The sequence below is a fragment of the Gracilinanus agilis genome, chromosome 4 (assembly GCF_016433145.1).
Source record: "Gracilinanus agilis isolate LMUSP501 chromosome 4, AgileGrace, whole genome shotgun sequence".
Lineage (NCBI taxonomy): Eukaryota > Metazoa > Chordata > Mammalia > Didelphimorphia > Didelphidae > Gracilinanus > Gracilinanus agilis.
This window is the reverse complement of record NC_058133.1, coordinates 423,212,584-423,236,053: the sequence shown is the minus strand read 5'-3', so window position 1 is coordinate 423,236,053 and position 23,470 is coordinate 423,212,584. Positions and strand designations below refer to the sequence as shown.

The 23,470-nt window shown below is 38.0% G+C and overlaps 1 protein-coding gene across 1 annotated transcript in view; it reads left to right on the top strand.

Annotated features, from left to right (window-relative positions):
* Positions 1 to 738: 738 nt before the first annotated feature.
* The window catches only part of LOC123246963 (T cell activation RhoGTPase activating protein), a 127,173-nt gene continuing 104,441 nt past the window's right edge, over positions 739 to 23,470 (top strand). Inside the window, exons 1-2 of the mRNA XM_044675745.1 lie at positions 739 to 810; positions 21,858 to 21,940. Of these exons, the coding sequence (XP_044531680.1) occupies positions 739 to 810; positions 21,858 to 21,940 (155 nt within the window). The remainder of the gene's footprint in view (positions 811 to 21,857; positions 21,941 to 23,470) is intronic.

The window sequence follows — 23,470 nt, the reverse complement described above, 5'->3', positions numbered from 1 at the left end:
GGAAACCTTAATGGAAAGGCTTGATGGTCACCTGTTGGATGTGTTATGTAGGGGATTTTTTTGTATAGTTATCGGCTGGACTTTTGGGGCCACCCAGGTTACTTGTAATTCTGAGATCCTGTGAGTAATAGGCAAGGGCTGATCAAAGTTTCTCTTCCCTTCTGAATACAAGCCAGAGACAGCACAGTATGCCCATATGGGAAAAAAGACCGGAGCCACCTGTGCACTCTATAAAAAGCAGTAACTCATGTAACCACTTTCTGTTTAACATCAAGGGGAAGAGCATATCGCTTCCAAACCACCTTCCTAACATAGGCTCCTGTGGCAAGGGTGCCTGTCAGCAAGCTGATCCTCATTACAGAATCTAGAGGTACTCTGCCAAGCCAATTTGCACAAGGTCAATACTGTGCACACCATCATATGCTGAAAACAGATTCTTGCAGCTTGAGACTCTTAAGAACTTGGCAGGTCAAAGTATAGGATCTCAGAGAGTGCCAGTGAGCAAGATCTACTGTTTGGGTTTTTTTGTTATGAGGAGGGACTAACTGGCAGGAGTGCCTGCATGCGTGCACGAACGTGTGTGTGTGTGCGCACGTGTGTGTATACACTCGTCTTGGAATAGCATCTACTACTCCTTAGCCTTGAATGGAATAGCTAGTCAACTCTTCGGACTACTCAGTTCTGGTTTAGTCATGAGATGATAAACTCAGTTCTTTTGAAAGCTGAACCAACACCATCATGCTGGGTCCACTGTCTCGGGGAGCAGCACGAAGGGGAAGCTACGATGGCAACCTTTACACAAAGAACCCGGTGAGTATAAGAGGTTTTTGCTCTGGGGAAGAAGAGCATCATATTATTCCAGGGAGACAACTTTATTAAAATCACTGTCCAAAAGGGGAATCAAAATACTTTATAGTTTAGAATCAAACAGCAAATTAAAGTTGTACTTTTCAAAAAGGCAAATGTAATAAAAATCATTTTGAGCTCCACACTGTAAATGAACCCATGACTTAGGCTTTCTAGTCTTCTAAAAAATATTTGCTTTCCTTTGCTCTTAACATATTTTCTTTATCATGTCCTCATCGATGCAATATACAATGTGTAGCAACCTTTTTGTCGGTTCATGCCCAATTCTAGGAGTTGTAAATTATTATTATTATTATTATTATTATTTGATTTAAGGAAGAGTAAACACGATTCAATATTTATCCAGGGACCTCAGTTTTCAAGATTTATTCCTAGAAGAAGAGAACTCAGTTTTTAAAGTAAGATTGAATTTTTTCAGGCAAGAATGGTCAATAAGAGGTCCGATGTGACTTTAAAATCACTTGAAACTGAACCTGATCTCTTAAAGGAAGCCTTATAATATTCATGCTGAGCAAACAACATTATCAATCATAGAGAAAAAGAGGGAAGGTTAAACTTAGAATCAGAATACCCTTCTGTTGCTCAGGAGCCTTTCGACACCTCCTAGCAGCATTTCCCTGGGAAATTGGAGCTAGTGTTGGATACAGACAGAGATCCCCCTCCAAGAGAATGCCAGCTGTTCTCTAAAATGTTCCTGGGCAGGAAGGCAAAGGCAGAGGAATGACTGGGAAGACATAGGGCTTACTTTGAAGCTTAAAGTACACACGTTTAAGACCTCGCAAACCCAGCAAACACACATGTATCCCCAAAAGGAAAGTTTTGTGGACTCTTTATGACATTTCTGCCATTTGAAAGGAGTTTGAGGTAATGTTGGCATGTACAAACCTGCCAGACAACGTGGATATATCATTGAATGAGAAAAGTCTGACAAGTGGCTAGTAACTGAATATAATTTTTGTTTCACAATAATCAGTTTGACTCTATTTTTGTTAAACTCATTTGTTCCTGTGAATGCAGTCAAGAATGGTAGGGGTACCCAGGTAGGCTTCCGCTGAGGGTCCTTTAGATAGAGTGGAGGTAGAGGAAAATATGTTTGACAACTTGTTTCTCGGTATTAGTTTATTTTTTAAAAGAGTCTTTATGTTAAAAAAATGAACACTACAAATGAGATATTGATTTTTTTTAAAAGAGAAACTATATTTCTATTTAGCACATGCCTGTTGCTTAACTCTCCTGCCTTTCTTTCTGCAATCTCCTTCCTTCTCTCACTCTTTGCCCTTGGCCAGAGCTCTAAGTTTTAATTTAGGGACGATTTTCTTCTGATAGTGGTTCTTTTTATTTGGGGTTTGTTATTTGTACAGTAAGTTCCTCTCTGGCATAGCTAACTGATACACAGGTACATGTACACATGTATGTGTATATATGGCACATATAAGTATTGTGTTGTGACCTGTATATTTGTATTTATGCATATGTGTATGTGAATGTGAATGGCTGTATTTATTTGGTCCAGACCTATGATTTCATCAGCATAGCAGTCTTCTATTGTGGAAGCTTTCTTCACCAATGTGGTTTAGCAACTACTTAGTAACCTAAAATTGTAGAGATTTTCCCAGGACACTAAAAGGTGAAGTATCTTGTGTAAAGTCACAGACAGTATGTGACAAGGACAGGGCTAGACCTCAGCTCTTCTTGACTTCAAGACCAACACTCTATATACTCTGCTACCCTGTTTCTTGCGTGTGTGTATGTGTGTAGAGGCAATCATGGCTCACTGAATAAAGAACCAGTCCCCCAAATCCAGATGTCCTGGGTTCAAGGAATGCCTTTGACAGATCCTGCTTTTGTGACTCTGGGCCAATTACTTAGCCTCTCAATGTTCAAGGCTATTCTCTAAGACTTTTGCAGAGAAAGGTGCTGGTCTGCATGGGTAGAAGCAATATCAATGTAGTCTCAGGAACTCTACGTGTTTGTGTGTGTTTTAGATATTATTATATCATGATTTTATTGGTCGAAAGAATTCAGAGAGAAGAAAACTTCTACCAATAATGCTCAGGATTTTTTGCAGCTTCAAGTTTCAAAGTTGTCTAGCAGAGGTATCAAACTCAAATAGAAATGGATCCCCACCACTGCAGAGAAAGCCACAAATTGGCATTATCTATTTGTGTTATATTTTTATATTGTTAAACATTTCCTCTGTGTGTGTGTGTGTGTGTGTGTGTGTGTGTGTGTGTGTTTAAAACTTATCTTCTGTCTTATGATCAAATCAAAGACAGAAGAGCAGCGAGGGCTATGCAATCAGGGTCAAGGGACTTTTCCAGAGTCAATGGCTCAGAAGTATCTGAGGTCACATTTGTTTCTCATGACTTTAGGCTTGGTGCTTACTCAATCCACTGTGCTACCTACCTGCCTCCCAGTTGTGTTTTAATTTAATGTTTAGCACATTTGGAAGTTTGACACCCCTAGAGAGCACTAAAAGAGGGGAGGGCTAGGGAAGGAAATAAAACATTTATATGGTGGCTACCATGGTACTGTGCTAAGTTTATGTGTGGATGTATATATATATACATACATATATATCCCTCAAGGATAATAGATTTCTTTGAGGCAAGAATAGAGCAGTGATTAGCAGATGAACTGGATTTCTAAATTTAACTTGGGCTGTTTAGAACAAAATCAATTCACTGGAAGTAGGAGAAAGGAAGAAAGAAAGAAAGAAAGAAAGAAAGAAAGAAAGAAAGAAAGAAAGAAAGAAAGAGAAAGAAAGAAAGAAAGGAAGGAAGGAAGGAAGGAAGGAAGGAAGGAAGGAAGGAAGGAAGAAAGAAAGAAAGAGAAAGAAAGAAAGGAAGGAAGGAAGGAAGGAAAGAAGGAAGGAAAGCAATCTGGTCATTCCATAGGAACTTATTTGTTAGGGGCAGTGACTCAATCCTTTGGAAGGGATCTTGTGAGTCAGCAGTCCTATACTTCAGTATTTTTAAAGATCTGTCATTTCATCTACATGGGAGCTTACCCGACAGGTGCAGAATGTGATGATCTATGACTGTATAGAAAGTTTTCATAAGTTGCTTTGGCAAAAAAATCTCCCATCACCTGGCGGCCAGGCTTTTGGTAATGATCAGCATCTCCCCCAGGTCAATAGACTATATATGATGGCCCTTGGGCAATGGGACAGCCATTTACTTTAGGTGTGCATAAAATCCATATTTGACAATACATTTGAAGGTGAATTTACTTCCCTCCTATGGGTAGAGAGGCAGTATGGTACAGTGGATAGAGCCCTGGCCTTAGGGTAAGAAGAGTTTGGTTTGAATCTTGCCTCGGAAATTTGCTAACTATGTGACCTGTAGTCAATCACTAAACCTTTTAGGGACTCGTTTACCTTATCTATAAAGCGAAAGGGTTAGACCTCTAACTTTTTTTTTGTCTTTTTTTAACCTTTGAAGTCTTTTTTGCCTCTAAATCTATATTCCCCTAAGAGCTCGTTCCCACATATCAAATGACTTTGTATCTATAAAATGATAAAAATGTAATTAATATAACTATTATGTTTATATATTTAATAAATATATCATTTTAAAATAAACAAAATATTTTTAAAATTAGCTACAAATTTATTTTTTTAATAATATAAATATGTAAAAATATTTTAAAAGCTATAAAACTATGGGAGTCATGCCCATCCAAAAAGTTTCCAAGGCATGTTGGCACATGTAGCCTACAGTTTATTCATGCCTGTGTCTGTCATAGGGTCTATAGTTGAAGCTTGTGCTCTCTTCTGAGGATTCAAGTTCCATGGCCTATAACACATCTAGATAAATAAGACATTGGGCAACTAGGTGGCACAATGGATAGAGTGTCAGGCCTGGAATCAGGAAGACTCATCTCCATGAGTTCAAGTCTGGCCTTGGACACGTCATAGTTGTGTGGCCCTGGACAAGTCACTTACCCCTGTTTGCCTCAGTTTCCTCAACTGTAAAACAAACTGGAGAAGGAAATGGCATACCACTCCAGTATCTTTGCCAAGAAAACACCAAATGGTTTTTAGAGGCAGACATGATAAAGCAGTAGAGGATCAATAGTGATTAGAAACCAATAATACTAGCCTAACTTCTGTGTATCCAACTCAAGTAAGTCCTTTTTGTAAATCACCTCCACTGTTAAATCATTTTGTATTTCCTTAAACAATTCCTCCATACAGAGAAAGCCTCATCTTACATGGAGATTCCATTACAAAGGTGCTGGCCTCCTTTTTTGGCTCTTGGGATTCTTTAAACCTTTCTACCCTATACCTAAAAGAAGAAATGTCCCTTTGGCTATGTCTACATGATGGGAAACAAAACACTTTAGCAAGTCCTTTCTGATTTATGATTCTATTTCATTTATTTCATGTATCATCACAGAATGGGAGCCAGGGCTTTGGTCTGGAATGACTCTCACTGGCTTACTTTCCAGAGGTATGGCACTCAGGAATGCCTTTTGGAGTGGAGGCCAGCTGGCAAGCACTCTCAAGTCATGGGATATGCCTCTTAATTCTCTCTTCTTAAGCAGTAACTAGCAGTCCTATCATGCTGTCCAGCAAACCTGGGCTTGGAGAGCTCAAAAAGCTTAGCCTCTACATAGAAACTGCCTGTCCATTTGAATGATTTAGATAGTCTTTCCAAATCCTTTTCATTTAACTAGGCTACATCTCCAGTTTAACACAAAACAGGCTTCATCATTCTGTGAACTGTAGCCCTTACTAGGTGTAATTACATCCCTTTATAGTCCTGACACACACACACACCAAATTTATTTTGCAATTGGCTTAAAGTGCTTCAGTCACGCCAGTTTGAAAATGTTGTTTCCAGATGATAAACGGAACCATGAATGGAATTTAGAGTACATCTCAATGCCTCTCAGCAGTTGTCCCAAATTTGGTCAAAATCATTCAACTCCTGTTAAAAGTTATGGAGGTAGAGAAGGAGGGGAAAGACAAACAAAATAGATATTTTGAGCAATCAAACTAAAATAGAGCTTGTTCCATTCAGTCAATGAGTTTTTTAAAATAACCATCCAGTCTTTCTTTCTAGTTGTTAAAAAAAAAAAAAAACAAAATAAATCTCACTTCTATTTCCTGATTTTATAACTTTTAAAAATTCTTTAGTAGCTAAAAAAAATTCATAGGATCTACTAAAAATAGAATTGAGAAAAAGATAGTATTTCTTTCAGGGTAGTTAGGTGGTACAATAGGTGGAATGCTAGGCTTGGAGTCAGGATGACCTGAGTTCAAATTTGACCTCAGAGATACTTATTAGCTGTGTCACCCTGAATCCTGTTTGTTTTAGTTTGCTCATCTTTAAAACGAGATGGGGAAGGAAATAGCAAACCACTCTAGTGTCTTTGCTAAGAAAACCCCAAAAGGAGTTAAGAAGAGTCTTACATGATTGAAAAATGCCCTAACAATGGCAAAATATTTCTTTCTAGTTTCTTCCATCTCCTGATGTTTACCCAACCCTCAAATCTCCTTTCTATAGATAGATCTATGCCTGATTATCCCAGCAATCTGCCATGTTCAAAATGACCTCTGCTTCCCACTTCCATCCACAGAATACTATCTATTCTTTCAGATATGGCAGATTTCAATCTCTGGAAGAAATATAAACTTATCAAACTAATTTATACTATAGTATGAATATACTCATAGCCCATTTGGGGTAGGTGGTAGTGAAATGAATAGCACATGGGAGCTAGAATCAAGAACACCTACACTCAAATCTTGCATTAAAATTGAATTGCTGCATAAACCACTTAATCTCTCAGCATCATCTTTTTTCCTCTGTAAAATGGGAATAATAATAGCAAACTATCTTATAGGTTTGTTGTAAGAGATAATTCATGTGAAACACATTGTGAACCTGAAAGTGCTACTTAAATGTTAGCATGATTAGTCTCTGAAGGGTATTTGTCTTTTGGAAAATCAGATTCAACAATAAATTTTACCAAATATTTACTAAGGGTCTACTACTTTGTTATGTTTGAGTAAAGGTATGTAATGATAAATCAGATTCAGAGACAATCTATGTGCATAAATATTTGGAATACAAAATGATCCCTGATACATGGATAATAGAAGTATTGTAGGTGCCAACTGATCGCTAGGGGAGGTATGATGGGGGGGGGAGGGGTTGGGAGGAGTATTCATTACCTACTGTAAGAATTAGGGAAAGTTTCCTAGAGAAGATGCCATTTGAACTAGCCATAAAAGACAGGCAGGATTTTGATAAGTGGAGGTGAGGGAAGAGTAACTGGAAAGACAGGATAAGGGCTTCCTAGCTCTGGGGGGATATTCAAGTTGGCAGAATTTCAAGCCTTGTGATAAGTTGAAAGTAAGACTTTGTAAATGTTTTTTTTTTTATTTGTGAACTTAGTCATCAACACATATAAACATTTCAATATATATAGAAGAGAATTGTATTGTTACATGATGTTTTCAAGGAGTTTTCCATTTTGCAAGGTAGTAACAAAATTGCTCTCTTGTTTTTGTTCATGTCTACTTTTTTTTCCCCCTTCTGTGCATTTAAAAATGTTTTATCAATATTTTCCCCCCGGTTCCTGCTCACCTGCAGCTTCTCCTCCTTCTTCCAAATACAGGTCCTCCTTCTTATTAAGTACTTATAGCCCAGCAAAACAAAAACTTGAAGCAATGTGAATATAGGTTGAGAGAGATAAACAGGAAGACCATCCTGGAACCCCTTATTTTGTACTAGTAGGTAACTGCTTATTCCACCAATGTACAGGAGAAGGCTGACCCGTTTCCTCTTATCTATCTGTCAGGTTGCAAAGCAGCTTTACAAACTAGTCCCCTCTAATTCTTGCCTTAGGACTGAAAGTCATTGTGCTTCCCCTTTCAAGGTAAGTTTTAGAAGGACTCCTACACAAATGTCTTCATTCAAAGGAATAAATCCCTAATTAAGAATTTCAAGCATCAGATGGCAGACTGGAGGGGAAGGAAGAGTACATTCTATAGGCACCTCTCTGGTGCCCATTAAATTCTGTTGTTTAGCCAATTGCTTCTTCAAATATTTATATATATATATACATACATATATACTTAAAACTTTATTTACTTTTATGAGAGAGAGCTGGCTAATCAGCTCTCTCTCATAAAAGTAAATAAAGTCTAAAGTTTTTAATGTCCCCTAATACCACTACCCTCAGCATCACTTACAGTGCTTTAGAAGTTTTAGCATCTATTAGAGAATCTACAATGGCTTAACCACTTGCCAAGTCTTGTTTACTTTGGCACTTGAGTGTTCTAAACCATAAGACCTTTAAAAAGTGCAAAAGATATCTTTTAGGAAGAGAAATCTCCTCTAACTTAGTCACAAATTTGAAATTCCAGAATTGTACATTCTCACCGCACATGAGTTTACACACAAGGCAGAATTATGAATCAGAAGTCATTGACTTATGACCCTCTGTCCCAGAATGCCCTTTCCCTTCACTGTCTCAGCAAGAGACATTCTCCTCTCTATATCTTAGGGATTCTTAACCATTTTTGTGTCATGGACCCCTTTAGAAGAATAGGAAAACCTATGGACCCCTTATCAGAATATTTCTAAACACAGAAAACAAAATACACAGGACTACAAATATTACAGAAGAAATATCTCCTTGTTGAGTTCATTTATTAGGTAATTATGCTAAAATAAATCTCTTACTTCAAAGAAAATATAGAGGTTAAAAACCTAGGTTTTCTTATGCTTAAGCACAGGTAAGTAAGGGTAGAAAAATAATTCCTGAACAATGATTAGGGTTCTAACAAGGCTACTTATAGACAAAATTATGTCAGAGTGACAGAGAGATAATTCTTTTACATATTGTAATCTTGTATATTCTTTTAGGCTGAAAAAGTTTAAAAAGATGGATTCTTAATCTCATGCTTCCTTTAATGTCATAAAAGTTGAACCAATTTAGTTAAAAGAGGCATAATCTCCAACATTCCCTAATGAAATAAACCTAGTTAAACAGACTATAGGTAAACTAAGTCAGGTTATAGAGTAAGCTACATTTAGAAAGTTCACAATGGGCTAATTGAGGCAGGAGATTTAAATATCTACAGAGTCAGAATCAGATTAATCCTTCCTTACCGTCAAATTACTTGGGAAGCCTTGCCTCCATTTTTGGCTTCTTTTGAATGTCTGAGGCCTTCTGCAAATTTTCACACCCCGTGGGACACACTTCAGCCAGCTCAAAAATCTTCTAACTAGGAGAAATGTCCCTGACCACCCCAAAATAATAAAAGTTAATAAAAGAAAATTAAAAATATCATAATATGAAGGAAAACAATTATATTTTAAACTGTTATTAAATTTTTAAAAATAGCCGTATTCACAGACCTCAGGTTAAGAACTTCTGCTATCTGGAGCTTCTCATTCAAGACTTTTTCCTTCTCTTAATTTCTTTTTTTTTTTTTAAACCCTTGTACTTTCGGTGTATTGTCTCATAGGTGGAAGATTGGTAAGGGTGGGCAATGGGGGTCAAGTGACCTGCCCAGGGTCACACAGCTGGGAAGTGGCTGAGGCTGGATTTGAACCTAAGATCTCCTGTCTCTAGGCCTGACTCTCACTCCACTGAGCTACCCAGCTGCCCCCTCTTTCTCTTAATTTCTAAGGCTGCAAACTAGTTCATTTGATTAGTTATGTATCCTGAGGTCTGTGAACTTCTTTTTTCATCTCTACTCTACCCAGCAAACATATCTACTTCAATAGGATTCTTCAGGAATCACATCTTAGCCTTAAGAGGTTATTCTAACTGTAGGAATTCGATATGCAGTGGCAGGCTAAGGGGAAAGGTGAGGGTTGTATAGCATTACTCCAAAACACCATTTAGGCAGTGACACACACATATTTCTTGTTAAAAAATTTTTTTTAATTTTCTTTAACTCTTACACACACATGGTCTTACACATCAGATTTTGTACCATATCCTTTAGGGCCATTGAAAGCATGGGCAGAAGATTTAGGCACATTATATTTTAAATAGATTGACCTATTTTGCGGATTAGGAAACTGAGGCCCAGAGACAGGAATTCTGCCTTTCCCTAAAGCTGGTCATAGGATATAGATATTGATCTCTCAGAGGTTAGCTAGTTCACTCATGCCAACTAGTCTCTTTTCACCCCCAAAGCACTGGCCCCAATTAATTGATATTGATGTTGGTCTTCAAAAACCAGCTTCAGTTTTGCTACTGTGTGTTGATGTTAATAAGGATCTACTGTAAGCCAAATTCAGACCTGAATTCTACCTAACCAAGTCCTTTGGACAATGAATGGTTTGGAAATTTGGCTGAGTCTTTACTGGTAGCTTTCTACCAGTAGGGGACACCCAAACCCTAGGCTTCAGTTGATTTGGTTTCAAAATGGAGCAGGAAAATCAATCATTGGGAAAGCTGGGGGAGTGGCAGATTTTGGTTTTTAATAACAACAACAACAAAAAAAAAACAGATAGAAACAAATTCAGGAACTTTAGTTCTGTAATAAGGTCAAAGCCATCCCCCATGCAAAAGAGGGCACTACCTTTTCCTCGCTCTCGAAATTGGTTTCATAATTAGGGCTGCCCCAAGTATACATTAACAGCCCCTAAAACAGTTTTCATCTTTCTTCCTACTTATATAATCAAATTGCTCTCTATCGTAATATGCTAGTAAACTACTGTTGTAGTCTGGCATATTTTAAACACAAAGATTATATGGTTGCATTGCAGAAGGAGATTCAAGCAGTGGGAGGTACATTTGGAAATTTCCACTTCTAGACCCAAGAGCAATTTGACTTCACTCTCCTACAATGCACTAACCAACAAGAAGTAGGTGTTAGCAGCAAGGGCTTAGAAAGGTCAAGGGAAGGGGTAGGAAGGTGGGAAATAAGTGGGTTGGGCTCTGCAACACCAAGGCTCATAGGCTCAAGGATTAGAGTCGAAGGACTCCAAAAGTCATCATGTCCAAATTCATCATTATACAGAGGAAGGAAATAAGACCTAAAGAGATGAACTGATTTGCCTAGGATCACATAATTAGTAAGTGGCTGAGGCAGAATTTGAACCCAAGCCCTCTGGCTCCAAACTTAGAGTTCTTTCCCACTGGATTATGTTATTTCTTTTCTCTTATTCCAAGTAATGCTAAAAGAGTCAGGACACAAGAGAGTGGGGAACCTATGAGGAAAATAGACTGATGTTGCTGGATCACGGTATATGGATAATTGTTTGTTTTTTTTAAACCCTTACCTTCCATCTTGGAGTCAATACTGTGTATTGGCTCCAAGGCATAAGAGTGGTAAAGGTAGGCAATGGGGGCTCAAGTGACTTGCCCAGGGTCACACAGCTGGGAAGTGTCTGAGGCCAGATTTGAACCTAGCACCTTCCATCTCTAGGCCTGACTCTCAATCCACTGAGCTACCCAGCTGCCCCCTATATGGAGAATTGTAAAATATAAGACTGGAAAGGTAGGAAGAGGGCAGGTTGTAAATGGCTTTAAATGCTAGAGAAGAAGTTTTTTATTTGATCTTAGAGATAATAGGGAACCCCTGGAGTCTATTGATTGGGGACTCAAGGAAAACATGACTACATTTGTGCTTTAAAAAAACCACTATAGGATAGAGATTGGGAGAGAAAAAGAGTATGGTAAAGCAGTTGTAATCATGGTAAAACTGAGCATAGGAAAAGGAGAAAAGGATAGGAGACTGTGTTTGGATAAAGTAATTTCAGAATTCTTGATAAGCGGAACATATATAGAAGATGGCGAGATCAAAAGTGTGACCATCTCTGTGTATAGGTATGGTGGAGTGGCAGAATAGGTCATGAAATCTGAATTAGATTGAGGACCTGTAAAGTTGGCATATATAGGGGAACATTGGCATTCATAAAATAATGAAGTCCCCTAGTATGAAAACAGTAATTAAGGAAGAGAGCCAGGCACCAAACTCACTGAGAAACAAGGAAGAAGGTCCAAGGGGTGTTGGGAAGTTGTAGATATCTGCCACCATAATCTAGATTGAGTAATAAATTAGGACAGAATGAACCTCAAAGAGAAGAGGTTGTTCAGTAATGGTGGTAGAAAGTGAATCTAGTAGTAGCAAGGGGGAGAAAGATATATTTATACTCAGCTTCTAGGATCACTGAACCTGTATTAGAAAGGAAAGCCTGTAGATGATTTTTTTAAGGCCCTTCAGTACACTGGATAGATTCCCAGTTGCAAATTTAGGGGAGTACATGAACAAGAGCCTCAAAGAATGGACAGGCATGGATGGGTTGTGATTTGCATGACTGAAGAGAATAGGAATGTCGATAAGAGGGATTGTTGGGATATGGGAAAGTGAATGACTATATCTCTAACATAATCATTGAAAAGAAATCTCTGATTGTTTGAAGTAGAAGATAAGCCATTCATCCTAGACATTGTATAATGAAAAGATGGAAGGCAAAAAGAGATACAATTACCATTCAGTTTTGTTGTTTGTCCGTCATCAAAATTTTACTTGTTTACTCTCTCCTTTGCCCATTTCTTCAGGTATAAGTAGCTACCACTAGAGAGCACATACAGGAGTAAAAAGAGATTCCAACTAATTAGTTCATCAGTATTCACAAAAGGTTTATAGAATGAGCTTGAAGAAACAGTTAAAATATTGTCTCTGAAATAATAGTTTGCATCTACTCTTTTTTTTTTAAACCTTACCTTTCATCTTAGAATCAATACTATGTATTTATTCCAAGGCAGAAGGGTGGTAAGGTTAGGCAGTGGGGGTTAAGTGACTTGCCCAGGATCACACAGCTAGGAAGTGTTTGATGCCAGCTTTGAACCCAAGTCTTCCCAACTCCAGACCTGACGCTCTATCCATTGAGGCACTTAGATGCCCCTCTCTCAAGTTCTAGAAAGAGGAGGGGAAAAAACCCCAATGCTCTTCATTCCACAATTAGAGAACGGGTTTAAAATTGTGCTGTCTCTGGAAGGGACTTAACTTCAAACTGTTACCAGAGCCTTTTTCTGAGAGCAGGGATGGGGAGACCCAGAATGAGCAAGGGAAGGGACTTGTGCTTTGAGTCGGGAGAGAAACATTTTATCTTGGGGTCTGCCCAGATTATTGATCTTTTGTAAATGGCCAAAAAGAGTTTTAGAGATGCCCAAGGTCACTCAGATGGTAGTTAATCCTCAAATTATTCTTAATCCTGTGTCTTAATTGAGATCTTTCCCTTGTATTCTATTAACCTCCTGTTCACCCATAGGAATGATTGACAGTTGATTTTGTATTTGTGCCATATGGAGCTCCATGTGCTATGGGATCCTAGCCACACCTCATTTCCATGATGTCCAAAACGTGAGTGACTGGGGAAGAACATGAGACTGCCTGCCTGAGCAATTCTCACCAAGTCCCCAAAGCATGGAAAGATTGGGTGCTAATGTAGATGCTCCTGGCCACTCCTTTGTAAAGACAAAATTTGGGGAACATGAACCAACTGCTCTAACCATATGAAATCAGAAAGCTCATCAGAAACTAGAGGAGAAGCAGAGGGACAAAGAGAAGAGTAGGCAGATGGGAAGAAGAAGGGAAGGGAGAAAGGTTAGAATGGCATATCTGGCTGATGACTCAGAGCTGTAAACACGGAAAGCCATTCCTTCCAGAAGTCACCTCTCAAGGAGACAACTGGTAGACATAACTGTAGCATGTGACTACACAGATTGGGTTGCAGCTTATAATATCCCCAGCCCTATTTAGATGCAGATGGAATCAAATCCTATCTGATCTCTAGCAGTCCTGACTTTCAAAGACTACTAATGACCCTAATGAAGTCATGTTTCTTCAGCTTTAATGTTGCCTCCCTTCATAGAACAGCAAACATTGAGTTGATTAGTTTTATAGAATTATGAGATGAAAGGATGACCCTAGAAGGGATCTAGACCCAGGATCACAGGTCATCTAATTCAGTCTCCTCATTTTGTTATTCAGTTGTTCTGACTCTTTGTGACCCCTTTAAGGGTTTTCTTGGGTAAATATAATGGAGTAGTTTGCCATTTCCTTCTCCAACTCATTTTACTGATGAGAAAACTGAGGCAAAACAGGATTAAGTGACTTGCCCAGGGTCAGTGTCTATGGTTAGTGAGTATCCGAGGTTATATTTGAACTCAGGTCTTCCAGACTCCAGGCCAGGGCTCTATCCACACTGTACCACCTCACTGCCCCTCACTGCTGCTCCTTTTGCACATCAGGAAATCCTGGAGTAGAGACTTGTCTTACAACTAATGAAAGACAGAAGTAGGACCACAACCCAAGTACAGTGTTCAAATACAATGTTTTTCCTACAATATCACAGTACTCCCTACTTCATAGCAACAATGCTGAACTCGGAGATGCTCTACCCAAAACAATAAAGTTTATTTTCCTAGCTGGGTGCATTGAGCTTGGAATCAGGCTTCATTATATTGATCTTTTAGGAAACCTACTGATTGAAATAGATTGAATGTGATAGAGGAGAACTTTACTGTGTGAGCACTGAAATCCTATGATTGTTTGCTATTCCTTCACTTTGTACTGAAGTGACACTCTTAATGCTTGTGGAATTGTAGACTTCAATGTCTTTCTCCAGGAAGCCTTTTCGACCTCAGCTGGAAGTGTTCAGCTATACTCTATTACTTAATATCACCTCTGAACAGGTTCTTTGTCTACAACCAAATCACAACAGCATAGACCAGTGATGGACAAACTCCAGCAGGCTGGCCAGATGCAGCCCCCTGAAATGTTCTATCCCACCCTGACATTATTCCTAATCTGACGAATACAATGAGTAGGATACAATACAATGAAACTTCGAAAGAGTTGCCTTAGAAAGAGACTGACAGATGAACATTTCCTTTCCTTTGGCCCCTCTTTAAAAAGTTTACCCTTCACTGCTAGAGGGTAGGGATCTGGCTCCTACCTCTTTCCACCCTCAGTACCCTGCACATGATAAATAAATACTGCTTATTATTTTGAGGAAACCTTTTTATTCCTGTACTTTCTAGTGTTTTCAGTAGGAATGGGTATTGTATTTTATCAAAGACTTTTTCTGCATCTATTGAGATAATCATGTGATTTCTATTATTTTGGTTGTTGATATGGTCAATTATGCTGATGGTTTTCCTAATATTGAACCAGCCCTGCCTTCCTGGTACAAATCCCACCTGATCATAGTGAATAATCCTTGTGATAATTTGCTGTAATTTTTTTATTATTACTAAAACTCTTACCTTCCATCTTGAAGTCAATACTGTGTATTGGTTCCAAGGCAGAAGAGTGGTAATGGTAGGCAATGGGGGTCAAGTGACTTGCCCAGGGTCACACAGCTGGGAAGTGTCTGAGGTCAGATTTGAACCTAGGACCTCCCATCTCTAGGCCTGGCTCTCAATGCACTGAGCCACCCAGCTGCCCCCTCTAATCTTTTAACTAGTATTTTATTTAAGATTTTTGCATCTATATTCAATAAGGAGATTGGTGTATAGTTTTCTTTGTCTGTTTTTGGTCCTCCTGGCTTGGGAATCAGTTGGGAATCCCAACGATTGGGTGTCAATACCATATTTATGGCATAAAAAGAATTTGGTAAGACTCTTTCTTTGCTTATTTTTGTCAAATAGTTTGTAAAGTATTGGGATTAATTGTTCTTTAAATATTTGATAGAATTCACTTATGAATCCATCTGGCCCTATGGATTTTTTCTTAGGGAGTTCCTTGATGATTTGTTCAATTTCTTTTTCTGATATGGGATTATTTAAGTATTCTATTTCTTCTTTTGTTAATCTAGACAATTTATATTTTGTAAATATTTGTCCATTTCACCTAGATTGACATATTTATTGTCATATAATTGGGCAAAATAGCTCTTAATAATTGCCTTAATTTCCCTCCTGATTAGAGATGAGATCACTCTTTTCATTTGATACTGTTAATTTGATTCTTCTTTCTTTTTAAAATTAGATTAACCAATACTTTATCTATTTTATTCATTTTTTTCAAAATACCAGCTCCTAGTCTTATTTATTAGTTTAATAGTTCTTTTACTTTCAGTTTTATTACCCAGCATATGACAGATGTTCAATAAATGTTTAAGGATGAAAATGGTTTATTTAATTTTTCAATGTGATCTTCTGTATTTCATTTGGATTTTGATATTTCTGATCTTGTAGATAACCTTTCCAATATGAAATCATCCTGTGCCTAGACAGAGAGTAGGAACTCAAGAAGTATTTAAGTTTAGTGGAAAGAGTATTGTTGGAATTTTTAGGAATCTTGGGTGCTAATCTTGACTCAGTCTCTACCAAGGCCTGTGAATTGGGGCAAATCAATGAATTTTTCTGGGCTTCAAATTCCTGTTTTCTTAAAATGAGGGAGTTGAACTGGAGCCATATTTCCCAAACTATATTCTGCAGTCCCATGATGTTCCACAATTCCATTCAATTTATCAAGCATTCATTAAACACCAACTGTGTGACAGGCATTGTGCTAGGCCCTAGGAATGCAAAAATGAAAGTGAAAATGAAAATGAAACAATCTCAGACCTCCAAGAGGTTATCTTAGAGTAGATGGATGTGACATGAATACTGATAAAATCCTTAAATGCATCTGTGATCTCATCAATTCAGTAATTCCCTCTGTTGGTAGAAATCATAACCTATCCATGCCTATCCATCTTATGGAACTCTGTCCAGGATCTTCTAAAAGTTCTTCACAGGAGCTCTACTCAATATACTGGAGTCTTTCTTATATTTTCCCCACCATCTCAAGGGTACCAATGAGTCACTTTGTTTTCTTGTCATCTGTACCTAGTGCCGTGTGATCAACTTATCTTTTTTCCTTTCATTTAATTTCTTTTTTTTTCTTTTTTTCTTTTTTATTTTAAACCCTCAACTTCTGTGTATTGACTTATAGGTGGAAGAGTGGTAAGGGTAGGCAATGGGGGTCAAGTGACTTGCCCAGGGTCACACAGCTGGGAAGTGTCTGAGGCCGGATTTGAACCTAGGACCTCCCGTCTCTAGGCCTGGCTCTCAATCCACTGAGCTACCCAGCTGCCCCCCTTTCATTTAATTTCTTCATGATGCTTTTTACTTCTTCTTTAGGGTTCCTTACTGGTCATATGTGGCAGATTTATCACACTGCACCTGTCCATACCCCTTCATGTCACACTTGCCTTTATTTCTTCAAAGACAGTGATGTTCTATTCTTCACTGCTATCACAGTAATATCAGAAAAAAATCTTAGTGTTTAAAAGATGGGCATTGGCTTTTCTGGAAAACCTGAGATCATTAAAAACTGTTTTAGAGATTATCCAAAACAGCCTAATCTTCTGTTCCCCTCCCATTTAATGCTGGCCCTTGTTCATTCCTCCTCTGTGCTATCTTAGATGTACAGACTATTGGCCAAGCTTTATATGGTATCCATCCAATTATATGTTGACTTCTAAGTAACACACATTGTTTATTTACTTTGACTTTCCTGTGTGGATGGACAGGTCAGACTTCTTTGAGTAAATATAGATCTCTTCCATACACAGCATAATGTCACAAAATATATTCAAAATAAGCACAGTATGAAAAAGAATTTTCAACAAAAATTGTGATCTTGGTGCTATTTTCCTACTAAAGTACTAAATATAAATTATGTATGCATAATATGCATCTGAAATATTTATTCCCAATTTATTCTATCTTTACCTTTTCCCCCTCTGCCTTCCAAGAATTCAATATCAACTAGCACTCTCAGAGGATCATATACTTAAATTGAAAAGGATGTTAGAGATTATCTAGAACAGTAGTGTCAAACTCAAATAGAAACCCATACATAAGGATCTCCATGGGCTGCATATTGACTTATAAAACCATATATTAATATTATCTATGTTCAATTATATTTTTATTAAATAATTCACAATTCCATTTTTTTCTCTTTTTTTAAAACCCTTACCTTCTATCTTGGAGCCAAGGCAGAAAAGTAATAATGGCTAGGCAATGGAGGTCAAGTGACTTGCCCAGGGTCACAGAGTTAGGAAGTGTCTGAGGCCAGATTTGAACCTAGGACCTCCCATCTCTAGGTCTAGCTCTCAATCCACTGAGCCACCCAGCTGCCCCCCACGATTTCATTTTAATCTGGTGGGCTGCACTGTGGCCATGTGTCTAACACTTCTGAGAAGTCTTATCCCGTCATTTTATAGATGAAGAAACTGAGGCCAAATGACTTTCCCAAGGTATGTAGACTATAGCTGACCTGAGATTCCAGTCCAGATCCTCTGATACTAAATATAATACTCTAGTTATGTCATGGGAGTTCAAAATAGATGAATTCTCAATTTTGCTTCAAAATTTCCCTTTAAAAATTACCTCAAACCATCATTTACAGATTTCTATCAATATATTTCAAATCCCAGAATATTTTAGAAAATGCTAGATTAGATAGGATGCTTTCTGGCTATAAAATCCTATGGTGCCATGCTTCCAATTTACAATGAATCCATTATGAATGCCTGGCTCAGTGATTACTAGGAAACTGTTCATTTACCCACGCTGACCCATGATCATTTGCTTCTTATAATCCACTCCATTCTAGGAATAGGCAGGGATTCTTAAGCAGGCTCTGAAATATCACTAAAACCTGCCCTAGAGCAGGTACTTGGTCATGATTCTTTTTTAACCACAAAATGAGAGTAGGCCAACGTCTTAGTGTTTAGAACTGGAAGGGACTTGGATTATCTAATCCACCAAACCTACTTAGAAAGAGATTCCTGTGAGCCACATATTGACTGAGAAAACCACACACTCCCATTATATCATGTTGAATTTTTATCTATTTTGCTAAACATTTCCCAATTACATTTTTAAAAAATCCTTACTTTCTGTCAGTATCAATTCTAAGACTGAAGAACAGCAAGGGTGAGGGAACCAGGGTTAAGTGACTTACCCAAGAACACTTAACTAGGAAGTATCTGAGATCAGATTTGAACCTGGGTTCTACTAACTCCACAGTTTGTAAATTGTATGTAGCAAGTTTGACACCTCTGTCTAATCCAACGCCCCCTTTTTACAGAAAAGGAAATTGAGAGATCATCAAAAGAGAAAGAAGGATGGGCAAGGATAAATACGGATCACAATTACTTCAAAGTCAAGGATGTAACCAAATCCTGGAGGGCAAGATGAATCCCAGATTTGTGGGGTAAGGGGAATACAAGAATTGGTTTAAGATGATCTTTCATCTATGGAAGGAGGAAGGAAAAGATAGAAAAGTCCCCCAAAGGGGCTCCCTCTAGCATGGCTTGCTTCCATCATTTGTTCCATTTCAAGGTGGGTACATTTGGGTTATCCTACCTAGCAAAGCCTCTCAGGGATTTTGAAGAGAGCCTGGCATTTCATAAAGAAGGATAGACCTTAAATCAGGTGCATCTTACTGACTTCCCATTTCTGCTGTTTCAATTATTGAGGTTACATCATGAATGTTTCTAGCCAAACATGGAGTATTCCAGAAAAGGATCAGGACCAGAGAACCAGGGAGAAGGAGGAAGCATGCCTAAAGTAGAACTAGCCTATAAGAAGGAAGATTTGGTCTAAAAGACACAGATTTTTCAAACTATGTCAATTAACATGCCTAAGGTCCTCTCTAATTGAAAAAACAAACAAACAAACCTAAAAATAGCCCTCAGATTTAATGCTTCACTTACTAGACCACATGATCTAGAAATCAAGGCTTAAGAAAAAGTAACTAAGTTCATATACTTTCCTTGTTTTGCAGATTTTGTAAAAAATAATTTCATTTTTTACCAAGTTCAGCCCTTTGAGCCTTTTTGATCAGAAACTATTGTTTAAAAGACCCATCATTGAGCTCTCTTAACAAGAACTGTTCTATAGGACATTTAACCTAATTGTTTCTGGTTAAGAACTTGATATCTAGGATTTGGGAACTCCCATGAGTGTATTAACTATCAGCATATTTATAATAAGTGACCAGAGGAGCTGAACCTAAAATCCTTATCAACTGCCTTTCAAGTAGCTTCTTTATTGTTGGAAACTGAAAAAAAGTGATCTCTTTACTATGAAATTAGAGAATCATAGGAACTCAGAGCCAGAGCAGAGGACACTCTACAACAGCCCCCAATAAATGGTGTCAGCCTTTCCTTGAAGCCCTCTGTTCCTTTCGCCATCCTACCACTCAACAATCCAATCTCACTTAGAAAGTCAAACTCTACCTTTCTATAACTGCCTTCCATCCTTTGTTCCTCTTCTGACTTTATTGCTCTGGTTTCAGCAAAGAGAGATAGGGCCAGCTCTCTCTTTGGACAGTTGAAAAGTGCTATTAGTGATAATAAATCATATTTATATAGTATTATTATACCTATATTTACCAGCCATTGATTTCCATGTATCTAACATTTATTCATGTATCACTATCATCTATGTATATCTATATATCTATCCATGGATCTATTTTATCTAGGTGGCACAGTGGGATAGAGTACCTGGCCTAGAGTCAGGAAGACCTGAGTTCAAATCTGGATTTGGACACTTAGCTAGCTATGTGACCCAGAGCAAGTCACTTACCCCTGCTTGCCTCAGTCTCCCCACCTGTAAAATGAGCTAGAGAAGGAAATGGCAACCCATTCTTATATCTTTTCCCAGAAAACTCAAAATAGGGTCACTAAGAATCAGATATTACTGAACAAACATGATGCAACAAAACTGATGAGAAGTGAGTAGATATGCAAAGAAATAGCAAGCCACTCCAGTATCTTTGCCAAGAAAACCTCATGGACAATACTGGCACCCATGGGACCACAAAGAGTCAGACATGACTGAGTGACTAAACAATAACAGGGCCTGAGATAAATATTCCCATATACCTTGCATTCAGTTAATAAGAGCTTCTTCCAGTAGCTAGAGCAGATCTTAACAGGAGAGGTAGTATATTGGTAGGGAAAACATGCTGGACCAAGCTTCTCCAGGCCTAGAGTCCAGACCTGGCTCCATCATTAACTTGCTTAGGACCTTGGACACTTCTTCCTCTCCTCCATTTCCCCATCTGTATGAAGAGGTTTGATTAGATGATCCCAAGGAGATATTCTACCAATGCTAGTATTCTCTGTCATAAGTCCTTCAGGACTGTCCTGGATCATTACTGAAAGTAGCTAAGACTTTTACAGTTGATCATCTTATAATATTGCTGTTACTGTGTACAATGTTCTCCTGGTTCTGCTTCACTCTGCATTAGTTCGTGTAGCTCTTCCCAGATTTTTCTGAAAGTGTCCTGCTTATCATTTCTTATAGCACAATTATATTCTATCATCATCATATACTACAATTTATTTAGCCATTCTCCAACTGATGGGCATCCTCTTAATTTCTAATTCTTTACCACCACAAAAAGAGTAGATATAAATATTTTTGTACTAGTAGATCCTTTCCCCCCCAATTTTTTTATCTCTTTGAGATCCAGACTTAGGGGTGGTATTATGGATCATAATGCATGCACAGTTTTATAGCCCTTTAGGCATTATTCTAAATTACCTTCCAGAATGATTGGATCAGTTCACAACTCCACCATAGATAGTTTCCAATTTTGACACATCCCTAACGACATTTATCATTTTCCTTTATTGTCTTATTTACCCAATCTGATAGGTGTGAAGTGGTACCTCAGAGTTGTTTTAATTTGAATTCCTCTATGAGTTAGATTCTTTTTTCATATGATTATTGATAGCTTTGATTTCTTCATCTGAAAACTGCTTGTTCATATCTTCTGATCTTTTGTCAATTGGGGAATAGCTCACGTTCTTATAAATTTCACTCAGTTCTCTATATATTTGAGAAATAAGATTTTTATCAGAGAAATTTGCTTCAAACCGCCCCCCTCCCAGTTTGTTGTTTCTCTTTCAATGGCATTTTTTATTTCATGGAAGCTTCACAGTATCTGAGTGAACAATGACTGACTTTGCTGTAACTTACCTCAACAGCTCAGAGCCCTGGCTCAACGCAGATGTTCTGCACCTTCCCCTGGATTGGGCAAGACCTTATGTAATCCATGGTCATCAACCAGGTATGTGAATAAATAAGAACTGTTTTACTACAACCATGTCCTGGAAAGATCACAAAGACCCTGCTGTAGGGTTAGATAGACTTGTTTTCCCCTTTAAACCCTTACTTTCTGTTTTAGAATCACTTCCAAGGCAGAAGAGTAGTCAAGATTAGGCAACTAGGGTTGAGTAACTTGCCCAGGGTCACACAACTAGGAAGTGTCAAAGACCATATTTGAACCCAGGACCTCCCATCTCTAGGTCTGGGTCTCTATCCACTGAGCTACCTACCTGCCCCATAATTAGTCTTTTTTTTTTTTTTACCAGTACTACCTAGTCACTATTCTCCTCATTGTTAGTGACCACAGTTCACACTTTGGCAGTTTAGGCAAAGTCAATAATTTTGATATTGTGACCCACTTTCTGTTATTCCAGGCTAGAGATGGTTGGACTTTCTTATTGATTGGACTTTCTTCAGTTAAATGTAATGTCCCAAGGGCAGCTTAGTGGATAGAGCACCCTGCCTGGAGATGGAGAGTCCTGGGTTCAAATTAGACCTTAGACACCTCCCCATTGTATGACCCTGGGCAAGCCACCAAAACCCAATTGCTTATTCTCTACCCTTTTTTTTACCTTGGAACTGATATCTATTCTAAGTTAGAATGTGAGGGTTTTTAAAAAATGTAATGCTCTTGGGCTCATTGTTGCCCTAATATAATTTCATAGTAAGAATAATAGAGATGCATCAAAGAAGTTCATGCTAAATTTGTAAATCAGTGGCTTTGCGTCATCAGGTGAGGTGTATCATCATGACACTAATTTCAAATTTCTCTGGTTCATGGACTGACCCTGAGGATTTCAGAACCATTTCAACCATTATGTGTGAGCCAATTAACAAATGGTTAAAGGGACAAAGGGAGAGATGTCTCAAGGGCTTATATAAATGTAATAGGTAACTATAAGTTCTGTGTCAAAGTGCTTACAGGCCTTCCTTAATGCCTCACAAGCTAATATTAATTCTAGCTTGTAGAGAAAGATAGCATCTATGTATTCATACTCTGAGAGTGATCAGAACCTGTCATGGTAAATTGTTTATTTTTATAATATTCTTGTTGGCAGCATTTCTACAGAAGCTTCAGAATTTAGAGTTTCCTTATTCACCTGCCATCACTTTAGGATAAAAATAATGTAGATGATTCAAAAAGTTCTTCCTGAACTTTTAAATTAGCATCTTTGAGTCAGCAAGTTGTGATATTATTGTGATACTAACTGTAATTTTGTAGTTCATGAATTGACTTAGGGGATTTTTGGACACTTCATCAGAACAGTGCAAATCAGCTATGGCTAGAAATGAAGTGGAGGATGAAGGGGATGGGGAGGAAATGAGAAGAAAGAGAAGAAGGAGTGAAGGAAGCAAGGAAAGAGAAAGAAAGAAAGGAGGGAGGTAGGAGTGAAAGAAGCAAATAGATAAATAAAGTGAAAGAGAAAAAGAAAGAGAGAGAAGGAAAGAAAGAGAGAAACAAACAAATAAAGGAAAGTAAGAGAGAAAAAAG